General features: G+C 41.9%; 1 protein-coding gene across 7 annotated transcripts in view; it reads right to left on the reverse strand.

Moving 5' to 3' along the window:
• Positions 1 to 12419: 12419 nt before the first annotated feature.
• ENOX2 (ecto-NOX disulfide-thiol exchanger 2) overlaps positions 12420 to 19359 on the reverse strand; it is a 351546-nt gene continuing 344606 nt past the window's right edge. For 3 of the 7 annotated variants that reach the window (XM_064277590.1, XM_064277586.1, XM_064277589.1), the window contains exons 12-13: positions 18454 to 18539; positions 12424 to 16235 (exon numbers count right to left, since the gene is read on the reverse strand). In XM_064277590.1, coding sequence (XP_064133660.1) covers positions 16104 to 16235; positions 18454 to 18539 — 218 coding nt within the window. In that variant the 3' untranslated portion in view covers positions 12424 to 16103. Of the gene's footprint in view, positions 16236 to 16304; positions 16575 to 18453; positions 18540 to 19359 lie in introns of those variants that run through there. The other 4 variants (XM_064277591.1, XM_010600414.3, XM_064277588.1 and 1 more) reach the window with 4 other exon arrangements.

The raw sequence follows: 19359 nt of genomic DNA on the forward strand, positions 1-19359 counted from the left end.
CATTGTGATTCATCCTAGAATTCCAAGGATCCAACATCTTGGCAAGGCTGTGGTTTTAGAATTTGAGGGCTTCAGCAAACAGCAGAAACTGCTTAAGATGAGGAGGCCAGGAAGGGAGGGCAGGATACCCAGGAGCCTTCAGACTCAACTGGCCTAGAGGCAACTACCAGTCTTCGAGTGGGCAGTCTTGCTGAAATGTTCTGAGTGGCTGTGGGGGGGGGGTGCCTAGCACTCAGGCTGTGATTTACCAGGGTGTGTGACCCAAGGAACCAAGTGCACCAGCATGCAACCCTCCTCTAGACCTGCTTTAATTAGGAGGTTCATTGCTCCTGTAGTCCCCAGGTGGTGCAAATGGCTGACGTGGTCAACTACTACCAGACAGATTGCAGGTTTCAGTCCACTTGGAGGTGCCTCGGAAGAAAGGCCTGATGATCTACTTCTGAAAAATCAGTCACTGAAAAATTCCCTAAGGAGCATGGTTCTATTCTGATACACATCGGGTTGCCGTAAGTCAAAATCAACTAGATGGCAACTGGTTGGTTACTGGTTCATTGCTCCTAAGACACAGGTTGTGATTTTTATCAAGGATCTGGACCAGAGTGAACCCTCTGCTTATTAGTAGAACCCCTGTGGGGAGTTCTCTTACTTTCCCTATGCTCACCCTTCTTTGATGGTGGTACTAAGAAGGGATATGGGGAGAGGATCAGATGGCAATTATTGTTTTTGCTGCCCGACACGTCCCTCTTCATTTTTCTTCAGGGAGTGCCCCTCTCTCCCTCCATTTCTCCTGAGCACTCTACCTCCCAATCCTGGTTTTCCCATAGGTGTCCATTTTTTTTTTTTTCATGATACCAGCCTGTGGCCACCTGCTCTGGGCACTTGAATCAGTTGGCAAATGAGTCCCTTCCCCAAAGTTTCTCTATTCGAGATCAGAGAGAAGTTTAGTTATCCTCCCTCTGGAGAGCTGGCTTTGTTCAAATGGGAAGCTCTGAAGTTAATGGTGAAGATGCTGTTGTTGCTTTTGTTGGGTACCACTGAGTTGGTTCCGACCCATAGCGACTCCACGCACGACAGAATGAAACACTGCCCGGTCCTGCACCATCCTCACAATCTTTGCTATGTTAGAGCCCGTTGTTGCAGCCACTGTGTCGATCCATCTCAATGAGGGTCTTCTTCTTTTTCGATGGCCCTCTACTTTACCAAGCATGATGTCCTTCTCCAGGGAATGATCCTTCCTAATAACATGTCCTAAGTATGTGAGATGAAATCTAGCCTTCCTCCTGGCTGTACTTCTTCCAAGACAGATTTATTCATCATTCTGGCAGTCCATGGTATATTCAATATTCTTCCCCAGGACCAAAAATCAAAGGCATCAAATCTTCTTTGATCTTCCTTATTCATTGTTCAGCTTCCACATGCATGTGAGGCGATTGAAAACACCATGGCTTGGGTCAGGCACACCTTAGTCCTTAAAATGACATCTGTGCTTTTCAACACTTTAAAGAGGTCTTTTGCAGCAGTTGTGCCCAATGTAATGCATCTTTTGATTTCCTGACTGCTGCTTCCATGGGTGTTGATTGTGGATCCAAGTAAAATGAAATCCTTGACAACTCCGATCTTTTCTCCGTTTATCATGATGTTGATCATTGGTCCAGCTGTGAGGATTTTTGTTTTCTTTATGTTGAGGTGTAATCCATACTGAAGGCTGTAGTCTTTGATCTTTATCAGTAAGTGCTTCAAGTCCTCTTTCAGCAAGCAAAGTTGTGTCATCTGCTTACCGCAGTTTGTTAACGAGTCTTCCTCCAATCATTGTGTCATGTTCTTCTTCCTATAGTCCAGCTTCTCAGAGCATTTGCTCAGCATACGGACTGAATAAGTATGGTGAAAGGATAAAACTCTCATACACACCTTTTCTGATTTTAAACCACTCAATATCCCCTTGCTCTGTTTGAATGACTGCCTCTTGGTCTATGTACAGGTTCTGCATAAGCACAATTAAGTGTTCTGGCACTCTCATTCTTCCCAATGTTATCTATAATTTGTTATGATCCACACAGTCGAATGCCTTTGCATAGTCAATAAAACACAGGTAAACATCTTTCTGGTACTCTCTGCTTTTAGCCAAGACCTATCTGACATCAGCAATGATATCCCTCAGTCCACGTCCTCTTCTGAATCCAGCTTGAATTTCTGGCTGTTCCCTGTCAACGTGCTGCCGCAACCGTTTTTGAAGTATCTTCAGCAAAATTTTACTTGTGTATGATATTAATGATATCGTTCGATAATTTCTGCGTTCTGTTGGATCATCTTTCTTTGAAATGGGTACAAATATGGATTTCTTCCTATCTGTTGGCCAGGTAGCTGTTTTCCAAATTTCTCGGCATAGACAAGTGAGCACCTCCAGTGCTGCAACTGTTTGTTGAAACATCTGAGTTGGTATTCCGTCAGTTCCTGGAGCCTTGTACTTTGCCGATGCTTTCAGTGCAGCTTAAACTTCTTCCTTCAGTACAATTGGTTCTTGGTTATATGCTACCTCCTGAAATGGCTGGATGTTGACCAATCTTTTTGGTACACTGACTATGTATTCCTTCCATCTTCTTTTGATGCTTCTTGCATCGTTCAATATTTTCCCCATAGAATCCTTCAATTGCAACTAGAGGCTTGAAATTTCTCTTCAGTTATTTCAGCTTGAGAAATGCTGAGCATTTTCTTCCCTTTTTGGTTTTCTTACTCCAGGTCTGTGCACATTTCATTATAATACTTTACTTTGTCTTCTTGAGCTGCCCTTTGAAATCTGTTCAGTTCTTTTACGTGATCATTTCTTCTGTTGGCTTTAGCTACTCTACACTCAAGAGCAAGTTTCAGAGTCTCTTCTGACATCCATTTTTGTCTTTTCTTTCCTTTGTGTCTTTTTAATGATCTTTTGCTTTCTTCATGTATGATGTCCTCGGTGTCATCCCACAACTCATCTGGTGTTCGGTCATTAGCGTTCAATGCATCAAATCTATTTTTGAGATGGCCTCTAAATTCAGGTGAGACATGCTCAACGTTGTATTTTGGCTCTCACAGACTTGTTTTAATTTTCTTCAGCTTTAACTTGAGCTTGCATAAGAGCAATTGACCCCTGGCCTTGTTCTGACTGATGATATTGAGCTTCTCCATTGTCTCCACAGATGTAGTTGATTTGATTCCTGTGTATTCAATCCGGTGAGGTCCACATGTGTAGTTGTGGATTATGTTGTTGAAAAAAGGTATTTGCAATGAAGAAGTCGTTGGTGTTGAAAAATTCAATCATGCCATCGCCAGTGTCATTTCTATCACTGTTCGCTTCCCCTGAACCCACCAGGTGGTGGTCCCGCCCTCTGGGACCTAGGTGGTGGTGGTCTCACCCCCAGGATAGAAGAGATGGTGGCCTTGCCCACTGAATCAAGGAGGGGTAGTTGAGGAAGAGGTAGCTCTGCTTCCTCAAAAGGTAAAAGTGGTGGCACGTAGAGGAAGTGACTTTGCCTCTCCTTCCTCCTCTCCCTCCCTCCCTCCCCCTGCCAATTGAGGAAGCAGTGACCCTACTCTGGAATCCAGGAGGCTGTGGCTCTGCCATCTGGGACTTGAGAAGGTTGTGGCCAAGTTCTCTGCCATTTTATAACAACAATGGCTTTGCTGCAGCATAGAATAACATGCTCCTTATTTCTGTGATCACCAGAAACACCTTTAGTGTTCATATTTCTAGCCACACTTTGTTCATAACATATGTATTCTCTAAAACAATAATACTTTCTCTTCAGCTCTCCTTACTCTTTTCTGAACCCTCACCAGACTCTATTAACATTCATAATTCTATCAACTGTATTTTCAAGGAAATCTAGGGTTTTTTTTCCTATCAAGTGACTCAAAACTCTTCCAGCCTCTACCCATTATCCAATTCAAAAGTCATTTCCATTTCCACATTCTTAGGTATTTGTTACAGCAGTGCCCTATTTCCCAGTACCAAAATCTTCATTAGCTTCCTAGGACTTCTGTAACAGAATATCACAAACTGAGTGGCTTTTAACAACAGAAATTTATTCTCTCACATTTCATCTGCATTCAAGGTGATGACTGCGCCATGCTTTCTCTGGAGGCTCTAGGGAGGACCCTTCATTGTCTCTTCCAGCTTCTGGTGGTACTAGATGTTCCTTAGCTTGTGTCAGAGTAACTCCAATCTCTGCTTCCGTCTTCACATAGGCATCTTCCTTCTGCATCTTTCTGTGTCTGTGTCTCCTTTTTTTTTTATGAGAATGCCAGTCATATATTCAACGTATTCCAGCCTGACCTTGTGTAAACTCAACTAATGACATCTGTGTCTTAGACTGGGTTCTCTAGAGGAACAAAACCAGTGAAGTGTATATATATAGAGAGAGAGATTGATTTCAAGGAAATGGCTCACGCAGTTGTGGAGGTTGGCAAGTTCCAAATCTGCGGATCGGAAGTCAGGCTGGAGGCTTCTTCTGACTCATGTGGTTGCAGGGGCTGATGAATCCCAAATCAGCAGGTTAGACAGCAGGCTGCTGGCTCATGTTCCAAGAACCAGACATCAGAGGATGATGAGTTGAATGCAGAATCCAGAGAGGGTGAGCTTTGACAGAACATTTATATATACTGGATGCAGGCCACATTCCTAAGGAAACTCCTGTCAGCTTTCAGCTGACTGGTTCCTCTTATCAGATCAGAAAATGGAGGATGATTACATAATATCTGTCAAACCGCTGAGATTATGGCCTAGCCAAGTTGACACATAACCTTAACCATTACAGTTGCAAAGATGGTATTTTCCAATAAGGTCACATTTGCAGGTTTTGAGGTTAAGACTTCAACATATCTTTTTTGGGAGCATGATTCAACCCATAACAGGCCCTCTGTCTTTCCCTCCCTCATTCCCTTCTTTCCATCAATATTTGTTGAGGTAAATTCTATGCTAGGCACTGTGCTATATGATGCTATATAATGAGGATAGCAGAATAAGGAAATCTCCCATATCCTAAACCCCTCTCTGGATATTACTTTCATCTTCTGTATCTCCCTTGAGGACAATGCTTCCCCTAAAGCCCTGTTACATGATGGTTGTTTTCTTGCTTATACTCCTTATTCCAGGGGGTATTGCAGTGGGGTAGGCGTTCTCCTTATTCCTTATTGCCATTTGCAGATTATTCTCTCTCCCTCCTATCCAAATCTCCCAGCTTTGTCTATCATGTTGGAGTCAATCAAAAATATCCAGGCCATTTTTGATTATTTTTAGCTCTTGGTCCACTAGCACTCTTTCCTATACCAATTCTACCTTAATTTCTGGTGACATCAATGTCCATGTAGATGAGTCATCCAATATCTTGGCTTCTTACTTCTCTGATGTGCTTAATTTCAGTTATCTTGTTTCCAAAGTACCTAAGCCACTCACTCTTCTGGTGATACCATAAGCCTTGTCATTACCGATAACTGTAACTCCCCATAATCTCAATTTCAAGTGATCCAAACCTGGTTAAATCCAACTCACTGGCTGTAACAATTCAACTGGATATGGCTGGAAGAACATACACACACAAAAAAACAAACTCACTGCCATGGAGTCGATTCTGATTCATAGTGACCCTGTAGGACAGAGAAGAACTGCCCCACAGGGTTTTCAAGGAATCTTTATGGAAGCAGACTGCCACATCTTTCTCCTGTGGAGCGGCTGGTGAGTTCTAATCGCTGACCTATTGGTTAGCAGCCGAGTGCTTAACCACTGTGGCACCGGGGCTCCTAGTGGGCGAGAACACACACATACAACTCTGTCTCACTTTATATTCATGACCACCAACCTTAAGGGCTATTTTTCTAGCCTAGGCCTTGTACTCACCCAAGCTTTTCAGACTTTAGTATGAACACAAATCATCTTGGGATCTGGGTAAAATGCAATCTGTGATGCAGGTTCTGAAATGGGGCTTGAGATTTTGCTGCTGGTTTTCAAATCATACTTTGAGGAGCAAAAGTCTAGACAACTGTTTCATAGGTTCCCCTCCGCAGACCTGTAAAATCTACTCTTTCACATTCACAACCAGGAAATGATCCTGTTTCCCATTTCAGTAAGAAAATAAAAGCACTCTGAGGAGAACTTCATAAACTCCCACTCTTAGTCATCTAGTGCTGCTATAAATAATAGAAATAGTACAAGTGGATGGCTTTAACAAAGAGAAGTTTATTCTCTCACAGTCTAGTAGGTTACAAGTCCAAATTGAGGGAGTCAGCTCTAGGGGAAGGCTTTCTCTCTGTTGGCTCCAGAGGAAGGGCTTTGTCACCAGTCTTCCCTTGGTCTGGGAGCATCTCTGCACAGGAACCTCAGGTCCAAATGACGCACTCTGCTCCTGGTACTACTTTCTTGGTGGTATGAGGTTCCCATGTCTCTCTGTTCACTTCTTACTTTTATATCTCAAAAGAGATTGGCTCAAGACACTACCTACTCTTGTAGACCTCATCAGTATAATTGCCACTAATCCATCTTATTACATTCTAGTGATAGGATTTACAACATATAGGGAAATCACATCAGAAGATAAAATGGTTGACAATCATACAAGGGAATCATGACCTAGCCAAGTTGCCAGGCATCCTTGGGGGAAACAATTCAATCCATGACACCCACCCACCCTGAACCCACTTACCAACATCTGCACTCACACACTCTGGCTTCTCTCCTGCTATGTTAGATCAACTGTCCATAGCCTTTTCTAGGGCCAGCATTTCCACTTGTGTACTAGAGCCCATCCTTCTTGCCTACTCAAGCACATCACTGCAGCTCTTCTCCCCTCTCTTCCACCATCATTTTCTGTCTCTTATAGGTTGTTCTCACCAACATGCAATAATATTGTCATTTTTTTCCATTAAAAAAAAATGTCTTGACCCCGTTTCTCCCTTCAGCTGCATTTCTCTGCTCCTCTGTACATAAAAACTCTTCAAAAGGGTTACGTATATTCAGTTTCTGATCTCTCTCCTTTCATTTTCTTTTACTCCTGCTCCAGTCAGGCTTCTGCCCCCCACCACTCCACTGAAACTGCTCTTGTCAAGGTCACCACCGACCTCCACATTGCTAATATTTCAGTTTTCATTTTACTAGCCCTTTCAGCAGCATTTGAAGCCTTTATTTCTTCCTGGTTCAAACATACTTTCTTTACTTGACTTTGAGTACACTACCAACCAAACCAGTTGCTGTTGAGTTGATTCTGAGTCATAACGACCCCATATGTGTCAGAGTAGAACTGTGCTTTGTAGGGTTTTCAATGGCTAATTTTTTGGAAGTAGTTTGCCAGGCCTTTCTTGCAAGGTGTCTCTGGGTGGACTCCAACCTTTTGATTAGCAGCTGAGTGCATTAACCATTTGCACCACCCAGGATACTACACTCTCTTGGTTTTCCTCCTACTTTCACTGACTTCTCTTTTTCAGTATCAGTTAATGGTTTTTCCTTATGTCTCTGACCTTTTTATTTTGGAGTTCCCCAGGCTCAGTCCTTGGTCATATATATATATATAATTTCCTTACCTTTTAAAAATATTTGCTCAAATATTGTTTTCTTAGGTACTCAAATATCACCTATTTAAAATTGAACACTCCGCCACCAACATTCCCTATCTTTTTTCCCTTATTTTTTTCCTAGCTCTTAGTACCTTCTCGTATACTATATAATTTACTACTCTGTTTTACTGTTAGTATATTCCCCTCACTAGAACATAAGCTCAATGAGGGCAAGAATTTTTGTTTGATTGGTCAATGCCGTACCATCAATGTCTGGCATGTAGTAGGGACTCCATAAATATTTATTGAAAGAATGAAATCAGACATGGCCCTTACAAAGAGGATGACATGTACATGAACATATAAGACAGACAGTGGTTAAGTCTCACAATGGAGGTGCACATAAAGAATTCTGGGAACTCAAAGAGGGAAGAGAACATTCAGATATGGGGAGGGAGTGGGAGCAATCCAGGAGGGCTTAATGGAGGAGGTAGCATTTGAGCTGGGCCTTGGAGAAGGGGTAGAATTTGGACTTGTGGAAGTTTGGGGAACCACAGGGAGCTCATTCAAGATGAAGTAGGGTATGTGGAGGGAAGAAATGGGAATTATGATTAGAAATGAAGGTTTGGGCCAAATCATGAAGGGTTATGAATACCAGGTTAAAGAGTTTTGTCTTTAGGTGTGGTCTTTAGGTGTGGAGTGGAGATGAAGGTTACAGAATTGGGTGTAAAAAATGGAGTCATCACTCAATAATTGCCTCTTATTTAACTTTCAGATCTTTAGTCAGTTGACTGACTGTCTCTTATTGGAGTTTTTCACAGGATTGATGATGCAGTTGCTAACCTACCACAGATAAGAAGCAAAATAGAAAAAGAGGGAGGAGGAATTGAAAACAGATACACCTCCAGGGAGAAAAGGGCTAGATGGCTGCTTGGCCTGAGGGATGAACACAGAAGCTCTAAATTGTAGGCTTAGAACTTTTGTTACAGTGCAGTATAACAACTAATGTTCTTAGTGACAATATGGAGTCGTTATGGAAAGGTTAGGCCAGGTCTGTAACCCTCTGTTTAACAAGATAGGAAAGGATGTAAAAGACTTTAGAAATATTCTCATTTAAAATGATTAAAATAAAAAGTTTGGTACTGGGAAGGGCATGTTTCAGTTATCTGGTAAACTCACATATTAAATACCTAGGTGTCTTCTGCTGAATGAATAAACAAGGCATGATTATAATATTGGCTTTTCCAAGCACTGCATGCACTGCTGTGTATGTTTGCCTGTGTTATGTATTAAATTGTGTTCCCCAAAATGTGATCCTATTTAGCAACAAGCGTTTTCTTTTGTCATGTTAATGAAGTCTTACCAGAGTAGGGTGGGTCCTAAACCTAACCCCTTCTGAATGGTGTCTGATAAAAGGGAAAAAAGACATAGAGTGACACACACACACACACACACACACAGAGGGAGACACCATCTGATTACAGAGACAGATGCATCTATAAGTAGCAAAGGAATGACCAGGATTGCCAGCAGTTACCAGAAACTAGAAGAGAGGCCTGCAGAAGGAATAAACACGCTGAGACCCTGATTTGGACTTTTAGCCTCCAGAAATATGAGAAAATAAATTTTTTTCTTTAAAGCCACCCACTTTGTGGCATTTTGTTAAGGCAGCCCTAGGAAACTGTGTGTGTGTGTGTAATAAAGCTGTGTTATGTGAAGAACATTGAATATAACATTCAAGTTTTTTCTCTCCCGGACTTTATGGTTCTGGTCTAGAGAGGTCGAACACGTTTCATTAATGTATTAAAACCCACCCAGCCCCTTGATTATCATTACTTTTTTTATTGTGAAATTTTACAGATTTAGGTGACAGTTTACCGAGCAAATTAGTTTCTCTTCAGTTAATACACAAATTGTTTTTGTGACATTGGCTGCCAACTCCGTGATGTGTAAACACTCTCCCCTTCTCTACCCCAGGTTCCCTGTTTCCATTCATCCAGTTTTCCTATCCCTTCCTCTCTTCCCGTCTTTGCTTTTGGGCTGCTGTGCCCATTAGTCTCGTATACATGATTGAACTATGAAGCACATCCTTCACATGTTATTGTTGGCCCTATAGACCTGTCTAATCTTTGGCTGAAGGGTGAACCTCAGGAATGACCTCAGTACTGAGTTAAAACAGTGTCCGGGGGCCACACTCTTCTGGTTTCTCCAGTCTCTGTCAGACCAGTAAGCCTGTCCCCTTGATTATTTGAGGTCCCTTTCAAACTCCTCAAGGGCAAAAGTATCATGTCTATTCATCTTTGTATCCCTTATTGACTGGTAGAGTGTCTTGGACAGAGTAAGCAGTTAAAAAATATTTGGATTTAAATGATGAATTTCTTGAGGACCAGACACATGAAACACACTCAGTTTTACTAGTGTGGGCATATATATATATATTTACTGTGTTTAGAATTTGTTGCCTTTTTATAATTCCAGCCACACAGTGGGCAGATGTCTTCAGGAACTTCTAACAACTCCCAGATCCCTTTCCTGTGCCAGCACTGATGGTTTGGAGACTAACATCTTGCGAATAGCATTTGGCTCATTTTGTCCTAAATGCAGTACTTTATAATTGCTCACGTTGAAGCTCATCTGTCAGGTCTTCACACAGAAACACAGGCTGGAGGGGGCTTCCTGCCATTTCTGCACTGATTTCCACTATTCAAAGTGTGCAAAGAATCAGTATCTCATTTATAAATTTTAAATGTATTTTCATTTCATAAACATGTGCATACAGTTTACTATGTGATGGGCATTATAAGTAATTTATAAATATTAGCCCATTTAATGAAATTAATCCCAGTCCCACTTTTGGGGGCTCTCACTTTCCAATTCGTCACCCTCCTCTATTCGGGGTTCTTTCATCTGGAGTCTGTGGGTAGAATTTAGGGAGTCTCTGAATTTGGATGGAAAATTACATTAATATTTTCACTAACCTCTAACCGAAATTTAGCATTTTCTTCCATTAACTACAGGGGTACGAGCAGTACCTGTGGCTTTTTCACCAGCATCGCAGACATTTTTATAGCATAAGACATTACACATGAAATATTTATGTTCCTCGCCACTTCAAAATTATAGTAGTTATCTGAACTGTCATTACATCTTGCCATTTAATGTGTTAAAGCTGCAATGCATTACTATTATCACAAAGGTATTTGTAAAAATGTTTTGATAACTACTATTTCAGTATATTTGGGGTTTTGTAATCCTATGTATTTTATTTTACACATTTAAAAACATTATCTGATAAGGGGTCCATAGGTTTCCCCAGACTGCCAAGGGGTCTACAGCACCAAAAAGTGTTAAGAACTTCAGCTTTATTTTCTGTCAGCTATACCAGGCTAAGGCCGGAGCTGAGGTGAGGCAGACATCGGAAGGACTCCGAAGTTCTGCATTCTCATATCAGATCCACCATCCACTGAGCTGTGTGACCTAGGGCATGACTCTTTGTCCTGCTGAGACTTGTTCTCCTTCGCTGCAGTAATGGTGAGGCTACCACTTGCCCCTGCTAGCTTGTAGGGTGTTGTGAAGATCAGATGACACTGCATGTGTACACGGTTGCCTTGAAACTAAAGCACCATATACTTATAAGGTTATTTACTGAGGAATACTAATGGGTTAAGGTTGCAGAGGTCTGGGGCTGCAGAAGACTGTTAATCTAATATTAAAACAGGCTTGGAGTGAATGACATTGGACAGAATACTCTTTAATTTTCCACTGGAGACCTGAGATCATGTCTATAAGGCTCTATAGCCTTGAATGCTCAGTTCTGCATGTAATTAATTTCATCCTTTTTCCTCTGTTGCCCCAATTAATTGCTTTAGTATGCCTTTGAGATCTTCCTCCCAGATAGAATATTTAGGCAAAATAGGATCTTCAGAGAGTATTACCAAATGTTCTGGCTCTTAGGCTACAGGAGAGAAGGTAAGATCTTCCTGGCCTTGTTAATAGGATGTGGTCTGTCCTGTGATGGGAGAGGGTGGAATTGGAAGGATACTGGAGATTGTATCACATCACAGCAAAAAAAAAGGTTATTCCTTATGTCAGACTCGGGCCAGACATTACTGATCTCTGGTGGAGCATTGTTCAGTAAAATATGAATTCTTCTGAGCCAGCAGCTCATCATTCTGTAGCCCTGTGGGATCTCCAATACTGGAAAGCTAGCTCCATTGTCATTAAGGCACTGTTAGTATGACTATTAGTTGAGTAATAATTATATTTATCGAGCACTTACTAGTTGCCTCGCACAGTATTGGCCACTTGGTATTGATCAAGGCCTCATAATGACCCTTTGAAAAACCCACCCAGTGCTGTCGAGTCGACTCCGATTCATAGCGACCCTACAGGACAGAGTAGAACTATCCCACAGGGTTTCCAAGACTGTAAATCTCTACAGAAGCAGACCGCCACATCTTTCTCCTGCGGAGCGGCTGGTGGGTTCAAACCACCACCATTTGGGTTAGCAGCCGAGTGCTTTAACCACTGTACCACCAGGGCTCCACAACCCTGTGAGGGAAGCATATTTAGATTCCCCTTTTATAGATGCAACAAAAGCCTTGAGAGGTTAAGCAACTTGCTCAAGGTTAGAGTTAGAACATGACCTTGAACCCCATGGTGTACTAGAAAGAGCACAACTTTTGAAGTCCAGTGCACTTGGCTTCAAATCCTGGCCTTTGTTACATACTAGCTGTGTACCTCAGGCAGGTATTTAACCTTTCTGAGCCTGTTTCCTTCTCCTATCCAGATTCAAGCTTCCTAACATTTGCAAAACCTATGATTTCGCCAAGCAGATTTTGTCGTTACTTCCCCTGTGCTCCTGTAGTACCTGGTACATGATTGTGTCATTTAGCAGGCACCCCTGCCAGAGTGTAAATGCTTGAGGGTTGAGGTTATGTTTTATTCAGCCTTAAATTTCTATCAGCAAGACTTGCATATATCAGGTGCCCTATAATGGCACTTCAATGAATAACGTGGGGTTTATAACAATACTTACCCATCTGGTTGATACAGGTTAAGTAAAATATTAGAAAGTAAGATATTAGCAGTACAGTTTTGAGATTGAGTTGGACAAACCAAGATTTATCTCGTCTGTCTCTTACAGCCTTAAGCAAATTGCATTTCTGAGTCTTTGGTGGAATATAGAATAATACCACCTACCTTTCAACGTTGTAAGAAAACTTAATATATGTACCTTTCCTGGTAAATAGGAATCACTAATCAATGTTAGTTTTTACTATTAGTGCATTAAGAATGTACTTTGTATGGAGTGCTTCACAATCATTTAACAAACGCCTACTGAACACCTACAATGCACCAGATTCTGAGGATGTGGCAGCTAACAAGACAAACGAGGACCATGCTTTCATGGACCTTTCATGGACCATGCTTTCATAACCCCCTGGGGGCAGGGTGGGGGGTGCCTGGGGCCCAGAAAATAATACTTCAAGTCTCAAGAGCAAGCCATCATTACCGCCTTATCCACACCATTGGTAGTTGGGCAACACTGAACGTTTTCACTTTGAGCTTTTATGGTTTTTGGCTGAAGGATTTAAGTTCAGTGTTCTAAAGCCTATCCTTCTAGCTTCTTGAAGACAAGGGCCAGCCATACTCCTTTTGTATCTCACAGTGCCTAGGAGAGTGTCTGGGACAAAGTAAATGTTTGTGATACACTTGAACAGTTGAATTTCATTTCTTAAGCCTCAGCAACGTGATATAACACCACAATTCTAGGTGTAAACACAAAAACCATTTTTTTAGATAAGGGTAGGGTCATCACTTATATAAAATGACCTTAACTCTTTATTATAGACTCACTATAGGCCAGGCATGGAATCTTTACAGCCATTCTGTGAGGTAGGTACTATTTCTCCTTAATTTTAGCTATAAGGAAATTGAAGGTCTCATTGTATCCATGTAACCTGCCTAAAGCCACAGGTAGGAAGTGATTTGGGGCTGCATTATGGCACAATAGGTGCTCAGCAGATGGTGGCAATTGTGGTAAAAAGTTAAGCAAGGTCTATTTGATGGACTGTCCAGGACAGCTGAGGACTCCAAGGGCTCACACATTTCTACCAGGTGAGTCAAAAGGTCTTGTGAATCTCCCTGTCTTCTCAAATAATACAGTTTATTCTGCATTATGTGAAAATGATACATTTTTAGCCTAAATTAAAAAAAAAACTCTATATAACTTGAACACAGATATGTCTAATTTTCTCTGAGAAATAACTTTCATTTGCACTGAAGACTGCTGGCATCATAGATGAAGATTATAGAGGCAATGTTGGTGTTGTGCTGTTTAATTTAACAAGCAACTTGGTAATACTGAAAAACCAGAACTGGAGATGTCACAGGACTAGGAAGGGAGACAAAACAACATTTGTAAAATAAAAGAATTCTTCTGTTAATTATTATCAGGGAAAAATTGACTACTATATTTATAAAAATAACAAAACAGTTAAGATTTCAGAATTCTGAAGGAACAAGAGAACCATAAATACCACTGGGAACTTGTAAGGAAAAATAGCTTCTTTAATAGATTTCTACAGTGAATGGAAAGGATTGTGAGAGATGGTATGTGCTGCAATTTGATTATGTGATATAATGCAAACCTATTCTATTTTTATAACAACTCTGCGATGGTATATTCAAGCAGGCTGGCAGAAGTACACCTGGACCAAACTAGCAGAAATCAGAGAAACAAACAATTTGTAGTACCAGCAGATAAAGGGAAGGAGAGCAAGGTGTTTGGGTGTGGCAGTTGTTGCTTTAAAATTTCATTTTATTGAACATATTTAAATAAGAAATAATTGGCAAGTGGAAAAATTCCCTTGGTTTCATAGGTATTAGTAAAACAAGGCATTCCAGGAGCCCCTGAGAGGGAGGGATCCAAGCCTTCCGTAGAGTTGGTGACAGAGAAGCTTCAGTGTAAAAATAACCCCAGCTTCCTGCTGCTGCCACAGCCAGGGGCTTGAGGCAGAAGCTAACTTCCAGCATGAATGGGCTGCCATGGAGCCCTATTTCTAGTTGTCAAGGCAGAAGGTTTAACATCTTCTTCTAACATACTGGTAACCCAAAGGAATAAACTGAGATGATCTATTAAAGGATTACACAGATAGCAAGTTATTCAATACAGAACACAAAACTAAGGTATAAAAAAGGAATATTTATCTTTTAAAAATACAACTTTGAACACTACTGACGTCACATTTACAAAGCATTTTCCTGAAATGCTCTCCACTGGTTTTGCTTACTTAGTACATTCTCTTTTCTTGAACTCAAGGGAGGGCGTGCTTGCATTACTATAAGTACCACCACCAAAAAATTAAAAAAAAAAAAAGACCAACTCCACCTTGGGATATGACCTCCAAACCTCTGTACTTTCCCTTTCTTTTCCACCAAGCAGAATTTTCTGCCTGGTGCACTCACTCTGCCATTGCAATCTGCTAATGGGCACCGCCCAACTGGAGGCGCCCCGGCAACCAGCACGCTAGGTGGAGCTGACCTATTTGCAGGAAGCCTCACACACCCAGGCCTGTTATTTATTAATTACTAAGAGTTTTCTATTAATACTCATATAACTCTTTGCAAACATTCAGCACGAAGTAAATGTAGTATTTACAGCAGTACATGGTTTGCAATTCAACACACTGACAGCAGAAGAAAAGGGACCAAGAGACTTTGTCAGTTGGCCAGAGGGGAAAGGGTATTAAAATAAATCTCTTCTGCTAATGTGTGTGTGTGTGTGTGTGTGTGAATTCACAGAAAATTAAACATGCCCTCCTTTAAAAGCAGACTATTTACAAGGTGATTCTGAAGAGCATGGACACATGCCAGTCATACCAGATACTTACTTTCTGTGAATATGTCTAGATTTATTTTTTAAAATTCTGAAATAGACATTTTATCTGATATATTAGAGAAAATAACTTGAGAACACTTGTCAACGTTTGGTTCATAGTAATTGAACAAAAAGCCACAAACCATGCTTTGTCTTTTAAAAGGTGAACATGGTCAAGCATCTTCTCGAAGACACTGATGTGTTTTTCTTTTACTGGCCTACTGGGCACTGGAAAGACAATGTCAGTGATACAGAGTACCTAGCGCTCCCCTCATTCCTTTCACCAGTAGCACATCAATGTGAAGAGACGTTTTGAAACACAAATCACATATCAATCATCAAAACATTTCAGCTAACAGTGTTTTAAAAATAGCAAAATCTACAACAGTAGTACAGACACTGAAAACACTCCACTCTTTAGCCTCAGGACTTTTTCACTACTACTAAAAAAAAAAAAAAGGACCACCAATTGACAAAAAGGGGAGGAAGTTACAGCACTTGAGGCTTGAGTCAATTTCTTTTTTAGGGCCTGTAGCTCAGGGTGCTGTTCTAGGATCCTTATTTTAACCCAAAAGATAGCTCAGGAATGAATTGATAAAGTTAAAGCAACCTCTACTTGAAAACCATTGAAAATATAAATCACGTTCTACGGTTGCCCAACACACATTTATTTTCAGGATCCCAAGTTGCTAGGTGAAGGGATTCAGGTCAGTTTCAAGCCCTCAAAGCCACAGAATTTCCACCTCTTCTCCAGGCTGGCTCCAACTCCCGTCATTTCTTGCTTGAAGGTATGCTGGAGTCTACCCATGAGACTTTCCACGTCATTGGTGCAGATCTGTGGGCCAGAGAAGGACATCTCCATTCAAGACCAGCTCCACTTTCCTAATCTGCTGCTGCTTTTCCAATATGGCCGAGTTTAGAATGCTAATGTGTATGAGTGTGTATGTTGCACGGGTGGGTTAACCTCTTCCGCCTTGGTGCGCATGCATCTGTGTTGGAGAGTGCTTTCCAGTTCGCAGCATCCCTCTGCTGTGACTGCCAAGCAGAGTCCACTGGGCTTTCTACTGGGAAGAGCTGGTGTCAGTCGCATGGGGAGGTTGGGATTTGTAGCCAGCTGACTGACGGCTGATCAGTACCGATAATGCTGTGTACAGGACCAGTGAAGTTGCAAAGCCTTGGGGGAGGAGTGGGGGCAGACATGGCTGCCATCAGAGCAGAATTCTTCACACACACATTAGTTCACAAAAGAAAAGTGACAGGAATGGGGGCTGCTCTGTAGTCCTACTGCTGTGCATTAGCTCCTGCTCCCCCCCCTCCACCACAGCAAAACAAAAACCAAAATAAAGACAGATCTACAGACCCCTTTAGGGCTTGTTTCAGGGAGTCATCTTTACCTCAGTAACAACCGTCCTAACTGTGAACCCGGGCACCAGGGCTTGCCTGAAGAGCACCAGGGGATCCCTAAAGACCCTCAGAGTTGCTACCATACTGAATATTCCTGAAGTTGGAGGGAAGGGCACCACTGGTTCTTTTGGTACTACTGCAGGTTCCCTTTGGGAGGCCCTGGCCCTGGCTCTGGCAGGAAGCTGCTAAGGAGAAACTGGGCCTGGGCTAGGAGTGAGGTCATGCCTTCTTCCCAGTGCTGGCAGTACTGGATCAAGGGAAGTGAAAGAAGCACACTGTAGGATATCATAGAGCAGAACCTCCATTTCAAAAACCATAAATATATAATGTTTATATATACATACTATATGGGTGCAGCATATGTATAGAAAAGGGTCTGAAATAAGATATGCCAAGCGGTTAGCGCTGGTTATTCTTGAGGGCTGCAACTGTGGAGGACTTGCCCGTTACTATATTTCTATATTGCTTACATTTAAAACATTCTTTTTTAAACTTAAAAAAAGATCCAGATTTTTTTTTACTGAGGTATATAGTTCAATTTCATACCACTCCAACTGACCACTTGGTCCTGGTGCTCTCACTCCATTCTCCCCATCACTGCCAAATGGGCTAGTTAGCTGCAAAAGAGCACCCCTTCCCAGAGATAAATGAGGGGGACTCATTCACGGCTGACTCAAGTGGTTACTAGAAGTAAAAGCAAATGTCATCTGGGAAGATGTATCAGCATAGCTGGAACCTGGTCAGAGCAATAAGATAGGGGACTTGTGCCTCTGTAAGAGGACGCATGCTTAAATGGTTTAACATTTTGGACATCTAACTGTCAGGAATCTGTATTTCAATGGCACTTCTCAAAGGGGCCAGATCCTGTGAAGTGTTGAGTATGATCCATGAGCAGGTTTTAACTGAATGCTGCTTCTGAAAATATGTATCATGAGCTTATTCATTCTCAGGGGTCAGAAGTCTCCTCATGCCTCCAAGAGGGATCGTTGACTTCCTAGGGAATTGGCACTTACCCTTCCTCCACATGCCCTCTGAATTTCCCCACAGGGGAGGGTCCAGGAAAGGAAATGGCCCAGGAGCTCAGCTGTGAGCAAATATTCAGCCTGCGTTACAAAGGCCCTCAGTTCATTTTTCAGTCTTTTTTTGCCCCTGCCCTGATCGTTTCATAGCAGATAATGGCAGTGCTGACGGTGATGGTGGGGGAAGGGACTGAAACAGGACTTCCAATTTTGGAAATTAATATTTGCCAATGGCTAAAGGCCCAGGATAAAGGTCTGATTGGCGAGAAAGCTGATGTTGGTTAATTTGCAGCTTATATGTGAATTTTTTTTTATGTGAATTAAGAAAAAGGAGGAAAATCCTCAGATGTACTGTGAAAGCAGAGTAGCCAACTCATCTTGGTTGGCCCAGGAGTCCCCCAGTTTTAGCGCTGAAAGTCCCAAGTCCCAGGAAACCCCTCAGTCCCGGGCAAGCCAGGATACTGGTCACCCTACTTGCAAGCAAGAAGCTCTACACTGAATCTCAGGAAGAGAGGAGGTGAGGGGACTTTCCTTAGAGCCAGAATCAATGAATGACTTATTGTGCTTGAGGTTAGCTGTTCACAAAGAACCCCACACTCCCCAGCATCCCCATCTCAGGTCTCCACATACCTTATTATCAAGACGTTGCAAGTAGGAACAGATGTATTCAATGCTTGCTCCAAATGGGTGAACGTGAAGGAATGTGGAGATAATCCCTGTAGAGACAACACCATGGAGGTTACACCTGAGAATTGTATTCCTGGAGATCCTACACGATAGTGAATAGGAATAGCTAACTTATATGTACAATGTACTGGGCACTATTCTAAGTTTACATATTTTACCCATTTAATCATTACAACCCCATGAGGTAGGTATTACCATCCCCATTTCACAGATGAAGACACCAAGGCACAGAAAGGTTAAGCAAGCAACTTGCACAAGGTCACACAGCTGGTAAGTGGCAGAGTTGGAATCTGAACTCAGACACTCTGGCTCCAGAAGTAGGGTGACCATGCTCTTAACCACCATACATACTGCCTCTCACAACACTATATCGCATATAGAAAAGCTGGCGTTTGAGGGGTCACTTGCACCATTCCTGATGGCTAAAGATCATCTGAGCTCTAGAATGTTACAGTGAATTTAGATCGTGCTGGGATTCTGCGGTTCCTTTGCACAGCCTTTAAATTGGACCTTGGCTTCTTACGCGTTAATAATGTCTTACTGTTGTGGCAAGCGTACAAATCATGTACTTTGCCTGATTAACCCAGTGCCTCTCACAAGAGAATCTGCTGATTGTGTTTGGATTTTATTCTGTGAGTAGCTCTGTAAAGAAAAGCCAAACATTTCATTCACGGCTGACTCAAGTGGTTACAAGCATTTGGTGCTTAAAGCCCGGAATCTCTTCAAGGAACAGGCTTCTTATAGCAGTTTACAGGCTCCAGGAATGTGCTTTCTTTTCAGTCAGCATAACTCTCGGGTGATTGGCAGCTGCTCATACTGCCTTGATGGTTTTGGCCATCAGGTTAATTG

The sequence above is a fragment of the Loxodonta africana genome, chromosome X, assembly GCF_030014295.1.
Source record: "Loxodonta africana isolate mLoxAfr1 chromosome X, mLoxAfr1.hap2, whole genome shotgun sequence".
NCBI lineage: Eukaryota > Metazoa > Chordata > Mammalia > Proboscidea > Elephantidae > Loxodonta > Loxodonta africana.